At 38.3% G+C, this 16,147-nt stretch overlaps 2 protein-coding genes across 9 annotated transcripts in view; one reads left to right on the top strand and one right to left on the bottom strand.

The window, feature by feature from the left end:
- LOC139749777 (uncharacterized) overlaps positions 1 to 16,147 on the top strand; it is a 137,108-nt gene that overhangs the window by 40,054 nt on the left and 80,907 nt on the right. The window lies entirely within an intron of this gene.
- Positions 1,077 to 16,147, bottom strand: part of LOC139749778 (uncharacterized) — a 53,023-nt gene continuing 37,952 nt past the window's right edge. For all 4 annotated transcript variants that reach the window (XM_071664012.1, XM_071664014.1, XM_071664015.1 and 1 more), the window contains one exon: positions 1,077 to 11,830. In XM_071664012.1, the coding sequence (XP_071520113.1) occupies positions 9,794 to 11,830 (2,037 nt within the window). In that variant the 3' untranslated portion in view covers positions 1,077 to 9,793. The remainder of the gene's footprint in view (positions 11,831 to 16,147) is intronic.

Genomic DNA, 16,147 nt, shown 5'->3' with positions numbered 1-16,147 from the left:
GAATTATGTACATGAGTATATATTATATGTCTGTGTGGGTATATATATGTATACATTGAGATGTATAGGTATGTATATTTGCGTGTGTGGACGTGTATGTATATACATGTGTATGTGGGTGGGTTGGGCCATTCTTTCATCTGTTTCCTTGCACTACCTCGCTAATGCGAGAGACAGCGACAAAGCAAATAATAATAATAAAAATAAGAATATATATATATATATATATGCACATGTGTATGTATGTATATGTTGATATGTATGTGTGTATGTGGGAGTTTATGTATATAAATTCTTCTGTTTCCTGGTGCTACCTTGCTGATGCGGGAAATAGTGATTATGCATACTAATAATACATATATTTTCATTATTAATTCTTTCATTTGTTTTTGCTATTTCCTTCAAAGCAAGGTAACATCAAGAACAACTGACCAAGCCTTAGAAGATAAATCTTCCATTAGCCCCTTTCTCTGTCCCTTCTTTCATCATCAGTTCCCTTATCCAGCAAATTCTTTAAACCATTGACTGCTCAGAGCCATGGCTGCTGGATTTCAGATGTTATGAGTGTATTCCGTTTTCCTGGCACTCTGATTTGTGATTCCATTCAGCAATTTTATTTTTGCTAAAACATATTGATACAAGCCATGACCATAGTGTGTGCTCAGTTACAAAGCATTGAATATTTAAAAATGTTTCTACCATGAATGCTGTCATTAACAAATTATGTTTTATCTCATGAGGAAAGTCTGGAAAAGTATATAAAGTAACTTTGTCATTTGCTTTGAAAGAGAAATATCTCGTTTCACATGTAAAAGCTTTGATTCAACACTCGCATGGAGTTACTACCCCAGGCTCAATTACAATAACTCTTCCTCAAATGTTTTCGTCTTGAATACCAACAGAATACTCAGTTATGTGGAGAATAATGTGGAGAAGTTTTTACGATAAATTCTGCATACCACTTTCAAAGAAAAAATCTTGCTTCATATTAAGCACTTCTGACTGAATATTCATGAATGTATACAGAAGAAATAAGTACAACTTTTATGAAGATTATGAGGCAATAAAACAATGTATAATGATATCCTTTAGAATATTTGGTTTACATAGAATGCAATTTGCAAGTATTTTGTGCACAATACAGAATACAGAGGATTATGACGGACTTATGAGGTATTAATACACATCCTCTTTATTATAAAACTAAACTTTTAAGCATATCTTTACAAGAAAAACAATAAATAAATACATTATAGAACTACATTCTGCATTCATAAGCCCATTCATTTATTACATAGTTTATAAATTAAACATCAAATTGGGCACTGCATATATAAAACCAAATAAATATTGTTTGTAATATGCTATAAAAAAGTCTGAATTACAGTGCTGACAATATTTCAGCCATCTTGGCTCATTCTCAAGATCTGACACCAGCCCAAGAGTTGTTGCATTTCTTTTTTTGGCATATTCTTGAGACCAGATGACCTGAAATATTGCATTATCCACACTTCACGGTTTTATGCTTCTTGCATCAGCTTTCAGCACTGCAATGATTAATCTGCCTTCATCACATACATATAGAGGTATCAAATACCTTTGAATTTAAAAACTGGAAAGGCAAATGAAGGCACTAACAACTGAAGGAATGAGTATGCATTCAGTATGAGTTTCCTCATGCTTGGAGTACAGCACTACTAAAACTAAGGCTCAGTATAGCTTCTGGCATACTCGGACAACCATCTACCTGTTCCAGTTATAAAACATGGACTGATAGCTAATGCATATTTTGTAAACTTATCTTAATACTTGAGTTACCCTTGGTGCTATAATAATTGTGAAAGAAATTGGGAGACCTCAAGCACACAATAAATTTTCCATCATGCATCCTTTAACATTGTGCTTATGTGTGTACAAAAATAAACATCCAAACGTAAAGCTATCCCCCCCCATGTGCAAATACATTATCGCAAACACACACAAGCCTCAATATAGAGGTACCAAGGAAAGTAATATATTCTAATGCATGTAGAATATATGATAGTGGAATAACTATGAAGAAAAACATCATTATGCTGACTAGACCATTCAGAACATTGAAGAGCTGGGGGAATGCTGAGAAATTCCCTGGGGTATTTAAAACTTAGTGCTCTCGAGATCTCTACAATTTTGCACGCACATAAAAAGAAAGTAAACAGGAAGCACAATTAAAAAAGTGTTTGCAGTGCCTAAGAAATATTAAATCGACAGAATACTCAAATTGATGTCAGAATTATTTAAATGATTGAAAAAAATAACAAAATGTTTCAGAACATGGCATTTCAGCTGTAAAAATCACAAACACATATCGTACAAATAAAATACCAGATAAACTGATAAGTAAATGGTAAGAATAATAAGACTTAACTAAAAGTAGAATTTCAAGAGTATTTATTGAATTTATTGCAGTAGAATGAGTGCAGAAATAAAAATGGATGTAAATTATGCAGTGCAACTGAAAAAATTGTGATGCAACTGATGTTGACGCAGGAGTGGAAATTTGGTCATTTGAAGAAGGAACAAGGGAAAATTTGCTTTATATTCCCAGGGGAAATGAATGTGAAATGAAGATGACCAGTTTGGAATTTGAAGATGACCAGTCCTAAGTTTCAGGTACAAATATCAGAAACTGTAAAAGTAAGAACACATTTTGAATAACTCAAAATACAAGAATAGACAGTACATGGGGTTCGTAATTGAATCCTTAAGCTAAGAAGGAACCCATATCAACACCAAAAACAAGATCACAATGTTTGAGTGGATCTGGACAATGAGGGCACATGTAATATCAAGAGGATATGCACAAAAACAAACAGGCTTGGCATTGCCAGGATGGGTACCCAAGTTATAAGCCAACTGAGTATTAAGAAGATGCAGAATCAGAATGGCCCATGAAAATATTTCTATAGAAACCCCAAAATGTTATCAGAGACTAATGAAAAAGTAAGGCAAGATAAAACTGAAAAAAAGTTTTTGTAAACAAAGTATGAAAGTCAAAGGGAAGCGGATAAGGACTGATGTGGATAACAATAAGCACCAAAGGTTTGCCAGCAACTTGAGAGAATCAAGATCATTGGAATAGTAAAACAAAGAGAGAGAAAGATGGTGATACTTGATCTGGATGAAAATCATAGCCAATCATCAGAAGAAAGGGCAATAAGGGAAGAAAACAGGTTAAGGTACTTATAGTGGAAATAGACAAAGAAGGTATGGTCCCAGGGATAAAGCTCACAAAAAGAACAAAAATAAGTTAGTGACAAAGGAAAACCTGCAAGATTAAAAACCAGGAGTGTCTGGATCCTTGTGGGGCAAGTGAGACATATGGGTATATATTTTTGAGAGTGTGCTCAGGGGAAATTCCTGTTCTACCATCTCCACAATCATCCTAGAGTTGAGGGAGGGGGAGGAGGTAGATACTCCATCAATACTGGATCTCATATTGAGGTTCAACATCCAGGAAATAGTAGACACCAGCTGTTATATCCATTAGGGAAAAAGGCTGTTATAAAATACTTCAGCTGTGACAGTGTGTGATTTGAGGAGAAGAAACAAAAAGTAGTAAGGAACTTCAAATGTCAAGAGAGGAACAAGGTATGAACTGCGAAATAATTATTACGTAAGAGTAGAGAACAGTGGTGGAATAGGTTTTTGCAAAATCTGGAGAATCAGTAGATGGGTACCAACTGTTAGAGGAGAGAAGGGACAGAGTGGAAAGAGGCATTTTCCAATATTGGATGTCAAAAAAAAAACAAGAAAGTTTAACGTATTTAGGACAGGATACAGATGGTGCAGCACACAGCTAGTGCTTGCAAAATAACAGAAAGCAGTGAATACAGTAAAAGAAGGAAGGAAGAGCTAAAGAATTTAAAGACAAAATTTGAGACAATGGATGAAAGATCAGAAAAGACTATTAGTTAAAAATGGTGAATTAGATTAAAGGTTCAGAGGAAGATAATGAAACAAAAAAGAAGGAACCATAAGAATCTTATGACTAAGTTTCACAATGTGTTCACAGTTGACACCTTACCTCCAAAAATACCTAAGAAGTATGTGGAAGAAACCATGGAGTATAGGTATGCTCATGAGTGTTCTAGATTCATATTAAGATACAATGGATCTCATCCTGATGGGCAAGAGGAGATCATTTAAGATACTTTCAAAAGGATAAGAAAATTGCATATATTACATCCTTTTTTCACAAAAAGCAATTTGGAAAATTAGAAACACACCAGTAACTACTGAGGTGTGGATTCAGAGGGAAGACTTGATGCACTACAAATCTTTTAGACTTTAGTGGAAAGGATCTAGAGACTCCAACACTGGTCTCATAAATGTAAATGAAATTCACCTTAACTACCTGCAAAGTGATGAAGATGAGACAAGGTAGAATAAGAACAGGTTGTATCTACCATCTTACGGAGTGAAAAATTTTGGAATCTACCCATAAAAGGGGCTTGGAGATTGATACACCACCAAATATCATCAAAGAATCATATTTGCAGCTTTATGAAATATTTGATGGTATAAGTGAAAAATAGCCTTACATAATAGGCTCCCAAAAACATGAAGCAACTGATAAACTTGAGAACACAACAGGAAACTAAGCAAGCCTAAAAATATGTGAATAAAAAAACTTCTACAGCAACATAGCAATGAATGAATAGAACAAGCTGGGAGAAGTAGTGTTTTAAATGACCATGAATGGAGCTACATGACTGTGAAAAAAGGATTATGGAATGGAGCCTGGGGGTGTAAAAAAATTTCCTCTATGTTTGCACAAATAAGTAAAAAAATGCACATATATACATAAGGTTAAAAATTATGTATTACTCTCACACACAGTCTGCGTAGTTACTATTTGTGAGTTACAGGAAGAGTCTTAGATTCATGTTGCCCTATCTCTTAACCTTATACATGTGTACAAAGTCTTTTACTCATATGCACACACACAGACACACACACACACACACACTAGCCTATATTAATGTGCTGTCATTGGGTTGAACCAGTGTATATGAAGCAGCCACAGGAAATGACGAAAATGTTTATGGGGCCTGATTATGAATCAGACGCTCTGGTTTCAGTGCATCATACATGACAGCTAGAGAATAAATGTGAAAAAATGAGGCCATTTCCATATTTGCCCGTGCAGAAGTTGGGGACTGAAAGAAGAAAGTTGAGAGTAAATGTGAATAAGAGCAAAGTTATTAGCTTCAGTAGGATGGGGGGACAAGTTAATAGGGAGGTAAGTTTGAATAGAGAAAATCTGGAGGAAGTGAAGTGTTTTAGATATCTGGGAGTGGATTTAGCAGCGGATGGAACCATGGAAGCAGAAGTGAGTCACAGGGTGGGGGAGGGGGCGAAGGTTCTGGGAACATTGAAGAATGTGTGGAAGGTGAGAATGTTATCTCGGAGAGCAAAAATGGGTATGTTTGAAAGAATAGTGGTTCCAACAATGTTAAATGGGTGCGAGGCATGGGCTATAGATAGGGTTGTGCGGAGGAGGGTGGATGTGTTGGAAATGAAATGTTTAAGGACAATATGTGGTGTAAGGTGGTTTGATCGAGTAAGAAATGAAAGGGTAAGAGAGATGTGTGGTAAGAAAAAGAGTGTGGTTGAGACAGCAGAAGAGGGTGTGCTGAAATGGTTTGGTGACATGGAGGGAATGAGTAAGGAAAGATTGACAAAGAGGACATACGTGTCAGAGGTGGAGGGAACGAGAAGTGGGAGACCAAACTGGAGGTGGAAGGCTGGAAAGAAAAGGATTTTGAGTGATCAGGGCCTAAAAATACAAGAGGGTGAAAGGCGTGCAAGGAATAGAATGAATTGGAACTATGTGGTATACCAGGCTCGACATGCTGTCAATGGATTGAACCAGGGCATGTGAAACGTCTGGGGTAAACCATGGAAAGTTTTGTGGGGCCTGGATGTGGAAAGGAAGCTGTGGTTTCGGTGCATTACACGACAGATAGAGCCTGAGTGTGAACGAATGTGGCCTTTGTTGTCTTTTCCTAGGGCTACCTTGCGTGTCCGAGGGGGGGTGCCATTTCATGTGTGGCGGGGTGGCAGCGGGAATGGACGAAGGCAGCAAGTATGAATATGTACATGTGTACATGTCTGTGTATGTATACTTTAGAATGTATAGGTATGTGTGTGTGAGCATTTATGGATATACATGTGTATGTGGGTGGGTTTGGCCATTCTTTTGTCTGTTTCCTTGTGTTACCTCGCTGATGCGGGAGACAGCGACTAAGTATAATAAATAAATAAATAAGATATATATATTATACTTAAATCACTGTTTCCTGTGTCAGAGAGGTAGCACCATGAAATAGACGAAGAATGGTCCATCCACTCATATACACAAATGCCCATATGCATACACATACATATATACACATACTTGCTTGCCTTCATCCATTCCTGGCACTATCCTGCCCTACAGGAAACAGCATTGCTACCCCCACTTCAGCAAGGTAGCACCAGGAAAGCAGACAAAAAGGCCACATTCATTCACACTCAGTCTCTGGTTGTCATGTGTAATACATCAAAACCACAGCTCCCTATCCACCTCCAGGCCCCACAGACCTTTCTATGGTTTACCCCTGATGCATTATTGAACTCTACCTGCATGTGGTTATATCATGAGTGGAAAGTCATCTTTGGCAAGGTTTTATCATTGTCAAAGGATTAAAAGGCATAATCTTGTCCAGGAACTTCTTTCTCTAAAAGAGTCCATCATTACCCTGATATGTATTAAATTGTTGTCTTATGCTGCAAGGATACCATAACAGGGGTCCTGTGATTATTTGATTAACTAATATAATTTTCTCATTATACTTAACCGCCATCTCCCGTGTTAGTGAGGTAGTGCAAGGAAACAGACGAGGAATGGCCAAATTCACCCACATACACATGTACATACATAATATATTATTTATTTATTTTGCTCTGTCGCTGTCTCCCACGTTAGCAAGGTAGGGCAAGGAAACAGACGAAAGAATGGCCCAACCCACCCACATACACATTTATGTACATACATATCCACACACACAAATATACATACCTATACATCTCAATGTATACATATATATACACACACAGACATATACATATATACACATGTACATAATTCATACTGTCTGCCTTTATTCATTCCCATCACCATCCTGCCACACATGAAATAACAACTCCCTCCCCCCTCATGTGCACGAGGTAGCGCTAGGAAAAGACAACAAAGGCCACATTCATTCACACTCAGTCTCTAGCTGTCATGTAATAATGCACCGAAACCACAGCTCCCTTTCCACATCCAGGCACCACAGAACTTTCCATGGTTTACTTCAGATGCTTCACATGCCCGGGTGTTAAGATGTTAACAATCTCTGACTGCACATAGTAAAGCCAGGAGTGAGACATCATCTTTGATTAACTAAGATTGTTAGTGGAGAAAAACAATAGTGTCACTGAGGAACTTTTCATCCCAAGGAAGCCTACAATATTCTGCTCCTGTTTGTGTACTAATGTTTTGTTTTGGTCAGTGCATCTCCCCTGATACCATGTACACCCATCCCTCACTATAGTTATATGGGGATCATGTTACCTGAAAACCTTGCATAGAGAGAAATTGCATATAGCGAAACAATAATCATAGAAAAATGGGATATATTGGCATGGCATAAACCTGCATAGTAGCAAATTTTGACTCGAAATAAAGGGACTGGTAGAAGTAGATTCCTCACATAATAGCAAAAGGTCATTTAGTGATCCCACATAAAGTGAGGAATGGGTGTATTTGATTAGAGGCAATATTATCTTCATTCATTTCCTTTTATATACATGTAATTTTTCTATCAATAGATATGATTAATGGATTACTTTTTATTGTCTGTGCTGGCACAATACTTTGTGTTCATTGCTGAACGTGAAGAAAATGAAGGAGAGCATCCAACTGCTTGCATAAAAATTCATTTTGGCAAGCAAGGCATGTTCGTGAGAGTAATGTCAAATGATGTATTAGAGAAGTCATAAAAATAGAATATTGCAATGATTCTTGAATGAATTTATTACCAATGACTTAAAGAGAAAACTGAATGTCAAAAGAGAATTCATTTTATTTTCATTCATTTGACACGGCTTATAAATGCACATTATACTATGGGCAAAGAAAAGTTCACCTTAATATCACTTCAGATGGGCAGGAGGAACAAATGAGAGTGCTTCTCACGTACAGCAGTGAACAGCTAATTCAGACAAAGAAATTTTTTCTTGTTTTCATGCTTCTGTATTCATGAAAACTGGTTATAAGTGCATGTTTGATTATTTCCTATGAATTTTCTAATTTAAAAAGTACCTTTTCTTCCAATTTTTTCAAAGATATTAGATCCTGATGCACTTCTAAATCATTTGAATGCCATCATAATTTTTAAGTCAGAATGCCATGGTTTTAGAAGTAACTAATTTTTAGTCCACAGTAACCATCCAACATCTGAGAAATATTACAAAAATAATAACTTTAAAACTGAAATGAAAGAAACATGACAGCAACATATGTAGGACACTAAAATTCTTAAATAAAAAAGGTGAATTATATTTTCTTATGGGCAGACAAAATTATAAAGTACGATTCCCAAAGAAACAATTATTTTTAGTTAAATAAATGTGAAAAAAATAGAAAATTTTTTATACAAGAGAAAAACTAGTCACTGCATTCGAAATGCTTACAATAAATGAGATGGATTCTTGAAAGGAACTGATCAGGAATTACATTCCCTACTCACATACATAATACTTTTGTGTAAACAACAACACGTCATTTACATACCAAACCCTACAAAGGCACTACCAGTAAAATTTCTCACTACAAAACCACCTGCATAGCAGTCTACCAAAGCTAAGCTACTAATAAATGCAGTAAAAAAATACCATACTGCAACATCTTAATGCATACATAAAATGCTGCTCAGTAAATTTTAAAAAAATATTCATAAAATTTTCTAAAAAAAATCTTTTTTTATATAATTAGCTGATACAATGCAGGCTGAACGTTTTATGTGTGAAGCATGCTGGCTTGGTAACCATTAACAGTTAAGAGCCATTCAAATATAAAATCCACAAATTTCTATCACTCAAGATGGTGCTCAGTAGAAGTAACTTGTGACTCAAAAAGTGACTTACCAGATACAAATGAAAATTGTTTTGTCACACAAATATCACCCTAGGCTATTGATAATCTATATGGCTCTCTTATCTAATACAAAGTAGCAAAATAAAAACTTATAAGTGCTTGCAAAAATACTTGATGAAAAAATAGAATAATCATATATCATATTAATTTTGATTACTGGATTTCTACATACTGAAAATGTAGAAAGAAAGTATATTGTACTTCCTGTTTCTTTTACAAAGAGAAAAACTAAGTAATACATAATAAGTTGCATTTTAATTTTTAGTAGTTACTTCTCATCAAGAAACATGTATAAAAATAGTTTTTTTTTTCAATTCTCAAATGCCATTATATCCTATCCCAGTAGCTTTAAACAGTGGTAAAAACATTAGATAATTTTCTACAAGGAAAACATATGTTTTCCATGTATTGTGCACTGTAAATTATACAGTTAACTGAAATTTTAAATTAAACATTACCTTTATCCACTACATGTTGTAATCAGTCTTCTTTTGCTTTGCATAATTTGAACAAGCATTTTCTGGACAATAAGTGGGGTTGAAAGATAAATTAACTTCATAAAATCATCTACTTGTCAGGCTCCTTCTGTTGGCCATACATGTTGTCAAGTTCACTTTGAAAGCGGTTCCTAATTGGAACCCTTTTGATTTTCAATGCCGCTGTAACCAGTCCTGACTCTGGAGTCCAAGGGTCAGAGGCAAGGAACAGAGCTGCTGGGAGATCCCATCGACCAAGACCTTGCTTCTTTCCATGTGCCTGTAGCTCCTCAAGAACAGACTTTATAACTTTTGGATCACTGCAAAGCTCCTCCACTGTTGCATCTTCAAGATGGCCCAATCTGATTCCAACTTTTTTCAAGTAATCAGGAAGAGGAACAACTAAGGCTACTGCATTTTCAGCACCTGGATATGCATAAACACAGATGCTGTCTACAAGACAATGAGTTTTAAGTTTGCTTTCTATACTACCCAAAGATACATATTCACCATTTTTGAGCTTTACGAGATCAACCTTTCGGTCAATTACATGGAGTACACCAGTTTCATCCACCTCACCAATGTCTCCCGTTTTAAACCACCTAGCACCATCCTTATTGAAGAATACTTCATCAGTTTTTTCTGGCTGACGAAAGTATCCTTTGGACACCATGGGCCCACCTATGATAATTTCACCTCGAGGATTGGGCTTATCTGTTGATAAATAACCACCATCTTCCCAGTCATTTAAAGAGAGAAGTACACCATGATTGGGTGGGCCACAGTGTCCCGTGCGAATATCACTCGTGTTCATACTGCTGATACAAGCTGCTGTCTCTGTTGCTCCATAGCCAACTTGAACAGTGCATCCAAACAGTGCCCGAATCTTATTATGGGTGTCTGTGGATACTGGTGCCCCCCCTACCACTAACATGCGTAATTGTCCTCCAAGCTCCTCCTTTACCCTGTTGAAAATCAATGCATCCAGGACCTTACCAGCAAAAGAGGGGCCTGCTTGCTTTTGTTTGTATTTCAGGGCTTCACTGAATATTTTAGCTTTCAAATGACCCTGGTCTTCAATTGCTTTTGTGACTCCTTTGATTATTCTCTCCAGGATTAATGGTACAGCATTCATGCATGTGGGTTTAGCTGTTCTTGCATCACCACATGTGCCCTTCATAATTTTAGAACTACTGTTTATTAATGTAAATGGTGAAGAGTAAGCTATTGTAACATTCATTGCTATTAGTGCTGTTTCAGTCGCCAACTCCATTACATGTGCTAATGGAAGGTAAGCAATGTAACGATCACCTAATCTCAAATCTGCTTGGATACAGTAAGCTGTAATTGATGAGAAAATATTTTCATGACTAAGTTCCACTCCTTTTGGACGGCTTGTTGATCCACTCGTATACATGATAATGGCTACATCACCCGCCTTTGGTGAAACTAATGGTACAGTTCCATCATTTACTTCCAGTTCCAGTATGTCCTTGAAAGAAAATAGGGTTACTTCTTTTGGAACATCTGTAGTAGATCCAATACCTTCAAGCTGGTCTTCAATAACAATAATACGGGTAACCAAAGAGCATTCTGGAACAATTTTGATAAGTCGAGGTAACAGATCATGGGAAGTAATGACTGTGTTAACCTCAGTCTCATTAACACACTCTCCAATACTTTCATTAGGGAGATTTGTGTAAAGTGTCACAACAGTCAAGTTGTTTCGCAAGCAGCCCACAGCAGCCACATACCATTCAGCTCGTGTTTCAGCAAACACTGCTATGCGGTCCCCACTACCTAGTCCCAAGCTACGTATCCCATCACTGAAGTTTACAACCATTTCCTGAACTTCTTTATATGACATGTATGTGTAGTCTCCAAAACGTAACTTCTCAAGCTTTCTACCATTTTCAGTGGTTCGTTCTCGTGCTAAAAGTTTCCTAGTACCCATGCAAGGTGCTTCTCCATGTTTGTTAGCAGCATACTCGAGAATGGCTGGCACGGTGATGGCGTTCACTTCCTTCAAATTCTCTAAGAGGGTGTAGCCATGTTCATGGCCTTCTTCCCCCTTAATCCAATATCCACTGTCATTACGAATGCCTCCTCTCTCCACTCCCATGATGACCTGTCACAAATAAATAGAATACTAAAAGAGGGAGCATATAACTATACACACAATAACCGACAGAAATAATAGATATTGTTTAAGGCAAAAAAAATAAAAAGGAAAATCCTGTTGTTTAATGAAACTCTTAACTTTTTATCTTACTGATTTTAAATAATCCTAAGCATCCTGTTGAATGAGCTGCTATATATCCCACATTTTATATGCTGTTCCCTGTGGGGTGGGGTATCACCAGGAATGGATGAAGGCAAGCAAGTATGAATAAGTACACGTGTGTATATGTATATATATGTATATGTTGATATGTATATGTGTGTGTATGGGCATTTAAGTATATATATGTGTATATGAATGGATGGGCCATTCTTCATCTGTTTCCTGGCGCTATCTCGTCAATGCAGGAAATAATGAATATATATATATATATATTTGTTTATGGATGGGGTTGTTAGGGAGGTAAATGCAAGAGTTTTGGAAAGAGGGGCAAGTATGAAGTCTGTTGGGGATGAGAGAGCTTGGGAAGTGAGTCAGTTGTTGTTCGCTGATGATACAGCGCTGGTGGCTGATTCATGTGAGAAACTGCAGAAGCTGGTGACTGAGTTTGGTAAAGTGTGTGGAAGAAGAAAGTCAAGAGTAAATGTGAATAAGAGCAAGGTTATTAGGTACAGTAGGGTTGAGGGTCAAGTAAATTGGGAGGTGAGTTTGAATGGAGAAAAACTGGAGGAAGTGAAGTGTTTTAGATATCTGGGAGTGGATCTGGCAGCGGATGGAACCATGGAAGCGGAAGTGGATCATAGGGTGGGGGAGGGGGCGAAAATTCTGGGGGCCTTGAAGAATGTGTGGAAGTCGAGAACATTATCTCGGAAAGCAAAAATGGGTATGTTTGAAGGAATAGTGGTTCCAACAATGTTGTATGGTTGCGAGGTGTGGGCTATGGATAGAGTTGTGCGCAGGAGGATGGATGTGCTGGAAATGAGATGTTTGAGGACAATGTGTGGTGTGAGGTGGTTTGATCGAGTGAGTAACGTAAGGGTAAGAGAGATGTGTGGAAATAAAAAGAGCGTGGTTGAGAGAGCAGAAGAGGGTGTTTTGAAGTGGTTTGGGCACATGGAGAGAATGAGTGAGGAAAGATTGACCAAGAGGATATATGTGTCGGAGGTGGAGGGAACGAGGAGAAGAGGGAGACCAAATTGGAGGTGGAAAGATGGAGTGAAAAAGATTTTGTGTGATCAGGGCCTGAACATGCAGGAGGGTGAAAGGAGGGCAAGGAATAGAGTGAATTGGAGCGATGTGGTATACCGGGGTTGACTTGCTGTCAGTGGATTGAATCAAGGCATGTGAAGCGTCTGGGGTAAACCATGGAAAGCTGTGTAGGTATGTATATTTGCGTGTGTGGACGTATGTATATACATGTGTATGGGGGGGGGTTGGGCCATTTCTTTCGTCTGTTTCCTTGCGCTACCTCGCAAACGCAGGAGACAGCGACAAAGTATAAATATATATATATATATATATATATATATATATATATATATATATATATATATATATATATATATATTTTCTTTTCTTTCAAACTATTCGCCATTTCCCGAGTTAGCGAGGTAGCGTTAAGAACAGAGGACTGGGCCTTGGAGGGAATATCCTCACCTGGCCCCCTTCTCTATTCCTTGTTTTGGAAAATTAAAAAAAAAAACGAGAGGGGAAGATTTCCAGCACCCCGCTGCCTCCCCTTTTAGTCGCCTTCTACGACACGCAGGGAATACGTGGGAAGTATTCTTTCTCCCCTATCCCCAGGGATAATATATATATATATATATATATATATATATATATATATATATATATATATATATATATATATATCTTTTCTTTCAAACTATTCGCCATTTCCCGCATTAGCGAGGTAGCGTTAAGAACAGAGGACTGGGCCTTTGAGGGAATACCCTCACCTGGCCCAATTCTCTGTTCCTTCTTTTGAAAATAAAAAAAAAAAAAAAAAAAAAACAAAAAAACGAGAGGAGAGGATTTCCAGCCCCCCGCTCCCTCCCCTTTTAGTCGCCTTCTACGACACGCAGGGAATACGTGGGAAGTATTCTTAATCCCCTATCCCCAGGGATATTTTTCTTTTTCTTTCAAACTATTCGCCATTTCCCGCATCAGCGAGGTAGCGTTAAGAACAGAGGACTGGGCCTTTGAGGGAATACCCTCACCTGGCCCAATTCTCTGTTCCTTCTTTTGGAAAATTTAAAAAAAAAAAAAACGAGAGGGGAGGATTTCCAGCCCCCCGCTCCCTCCCCTTTTAGTCGCCTTCTACGACATGCAGGGAATACGTGGGAAGTACTCTTAATCCCCTATCCCCAGGGATATATATATATATATATATATATACATATATATATGAAAGCCGGCAAGGCAGCAGGTTTGGATGGTATTGCAGTGGAATCTATTAAAAAAGGGGGTGACTGTATTGTTGACTGGTTGGTAAGGTTATTTAATGTATGTATGACTCTTGGTGAGGTGCCTCAGGATTGGCGGAATGCGTGCATAGTGCCATTGTACAAAGGCAAAGGGGATAAGAGTGAGTGCTCAAATTACAGAGTTATAAGTTTGTTGAGGATTCCTGGTAAATTATATGGGAGGGTATTGATTGAGAGGGTGAAGGCATGTACAGAGCATCAGACTGGGGAAGAGCAGTGTGGTTTCAGAAGTGGTAGAGGATGTGTGGATCAGGTGTTTGCTTTGAAGAATGTATGTGAGAAATACTTAGAAAAGCAAATGGATTTGTATGTAGCATTTATGGATCTGGAGAAGGCATATGATAGAGTTGATAGAGATGCTCTGTGGAAGGTATTAAGAATATATGGTGTGGGAGGCAAGTTGTTAGAAGCAGTGAAAAGTTTTTATCGAGGATGTAAGGCATGTGTACGTGTAGGAAGAGAGGAAAGTGATTGGTTCTCAGTGAATGTAGGTTTGCGGCAGGGGTGTGTGATGTCTCCATGGTTGTTTAATTTGTTTATGGATGGGGTTGTTAGGGAGGTGAATGCAAGAGTTTTGGAAAGAGGGGCAAGTATGAAGTCTGTTGTGGATGAGAGAGCTTGGGAAGTGAGTCAGTTGTTGTTCGCTGATGATACAGCGCTGGTGGCTGATTCATGTGAGAAACTGCAGAAGCTGGTGACTGAGTTTGGTAAAGTGTGTGAAAGAAGAAAGTTAAGAGTAAATGTGAATAAGAGTAAGGTTATTAGGTACAGGAGGGTTGAGGGTCAAGTCAATTGGGAGGTAAGTTTGAATGGAGAAAAACTGGAGGAAGTAAAGTGTTTTAGATATCTGGGAGTGGATCTGGCAGCGGATGGAACCATGGAAGCGGAAGTGAATCATAGGGTGGGGGAGGGGGCGAAAATCCTGGGAGCCTTGAAGAATGTGTGGAAGTTGAGAACATTATCTCGGAAAGCAAAAATGGGTATGTTTGAAGGAATAGTGGTTCCAACAATGTTGTATGGTTGCGAGGCGTGGGCTATGGATAGAGTTGTGTGCAGGAGGGTGGATGTGCTGGAAATGAGATGTTTGAGGACAATGTGTGGTGTGAGGTGGTTTGACTGAGTAAGTAATGTAAGGGTAAGAGAGATGTGTGGAAATAAAAAGAGTGTGGTTGAGAGAGCAGAAGAGGGTGTTTTGAAATGGTTTGGGCACATGGAGAGAATGAGTGAGGAAAGATTGACCAAGAGGATATATGTGCTGGAGGTGGAGGGAACGAGGAGAAGTGGGAGACCAAATTGGAGGTGGAAAGATGGAGTGAAAAAGATTTTGAGTGATCGGGGCCTGAACATGCAGGAGGGTGAAAGGCGGACAAGGAATAGAGTGAATTGGATCGATGTGGTATACCGGGGTTGACGTGCTGTCAGTGGATTGAATCAGGGCATGTGAAGCGTCTGGGGTAAACCATAGAAAGTTCTATGGGTCCTGGATGTGGAATGGGAGCTGTGGTTTCGGGCATTATTGCATGACAGCTAAAGACTGAGTGTGAACGAATGGGGCCTTTGTTGTCTTTTCCTAATGCTACCTCGCACACATGAGGGGGGAGGGGGATGGTATTCCATGTGTGGCGAGGTGGCAATGGGAATGAATAAAGGCAGACAGTGTGAATTGTGTGCATGGGTATATATGTATGTGTCTGTGTGTCTATATATATGTGTACATTGAGATGTATAGGTATGTATATTTTGCGTGTGTGGACGTGTATGTATATACATGTGTATGGGGGTGGGTTGGGCCATTTCTTTCGTCTGTTTCCTTGCGCTACCTCGCAAACGCGGGAGA

This window comes from Panulirus ornatus, chromosome 8 (assembly GCF_036320965.1).
Source record: "Panulirus ornatus isolate Po-2019 chromosome 8, ASM3632096v1, whole genome shotgun sequence".
In the NCBI taxonomy this organism is placed as follows: Eukaryota; Metazoa; Arthropoda; class Malacostraca; order Decapoda; family Palinuridae; genus Panulirus; species Panulirus ornatus.
This window is presented reverse-complemented; position numbering and strand designations above follow the sequence as displayed.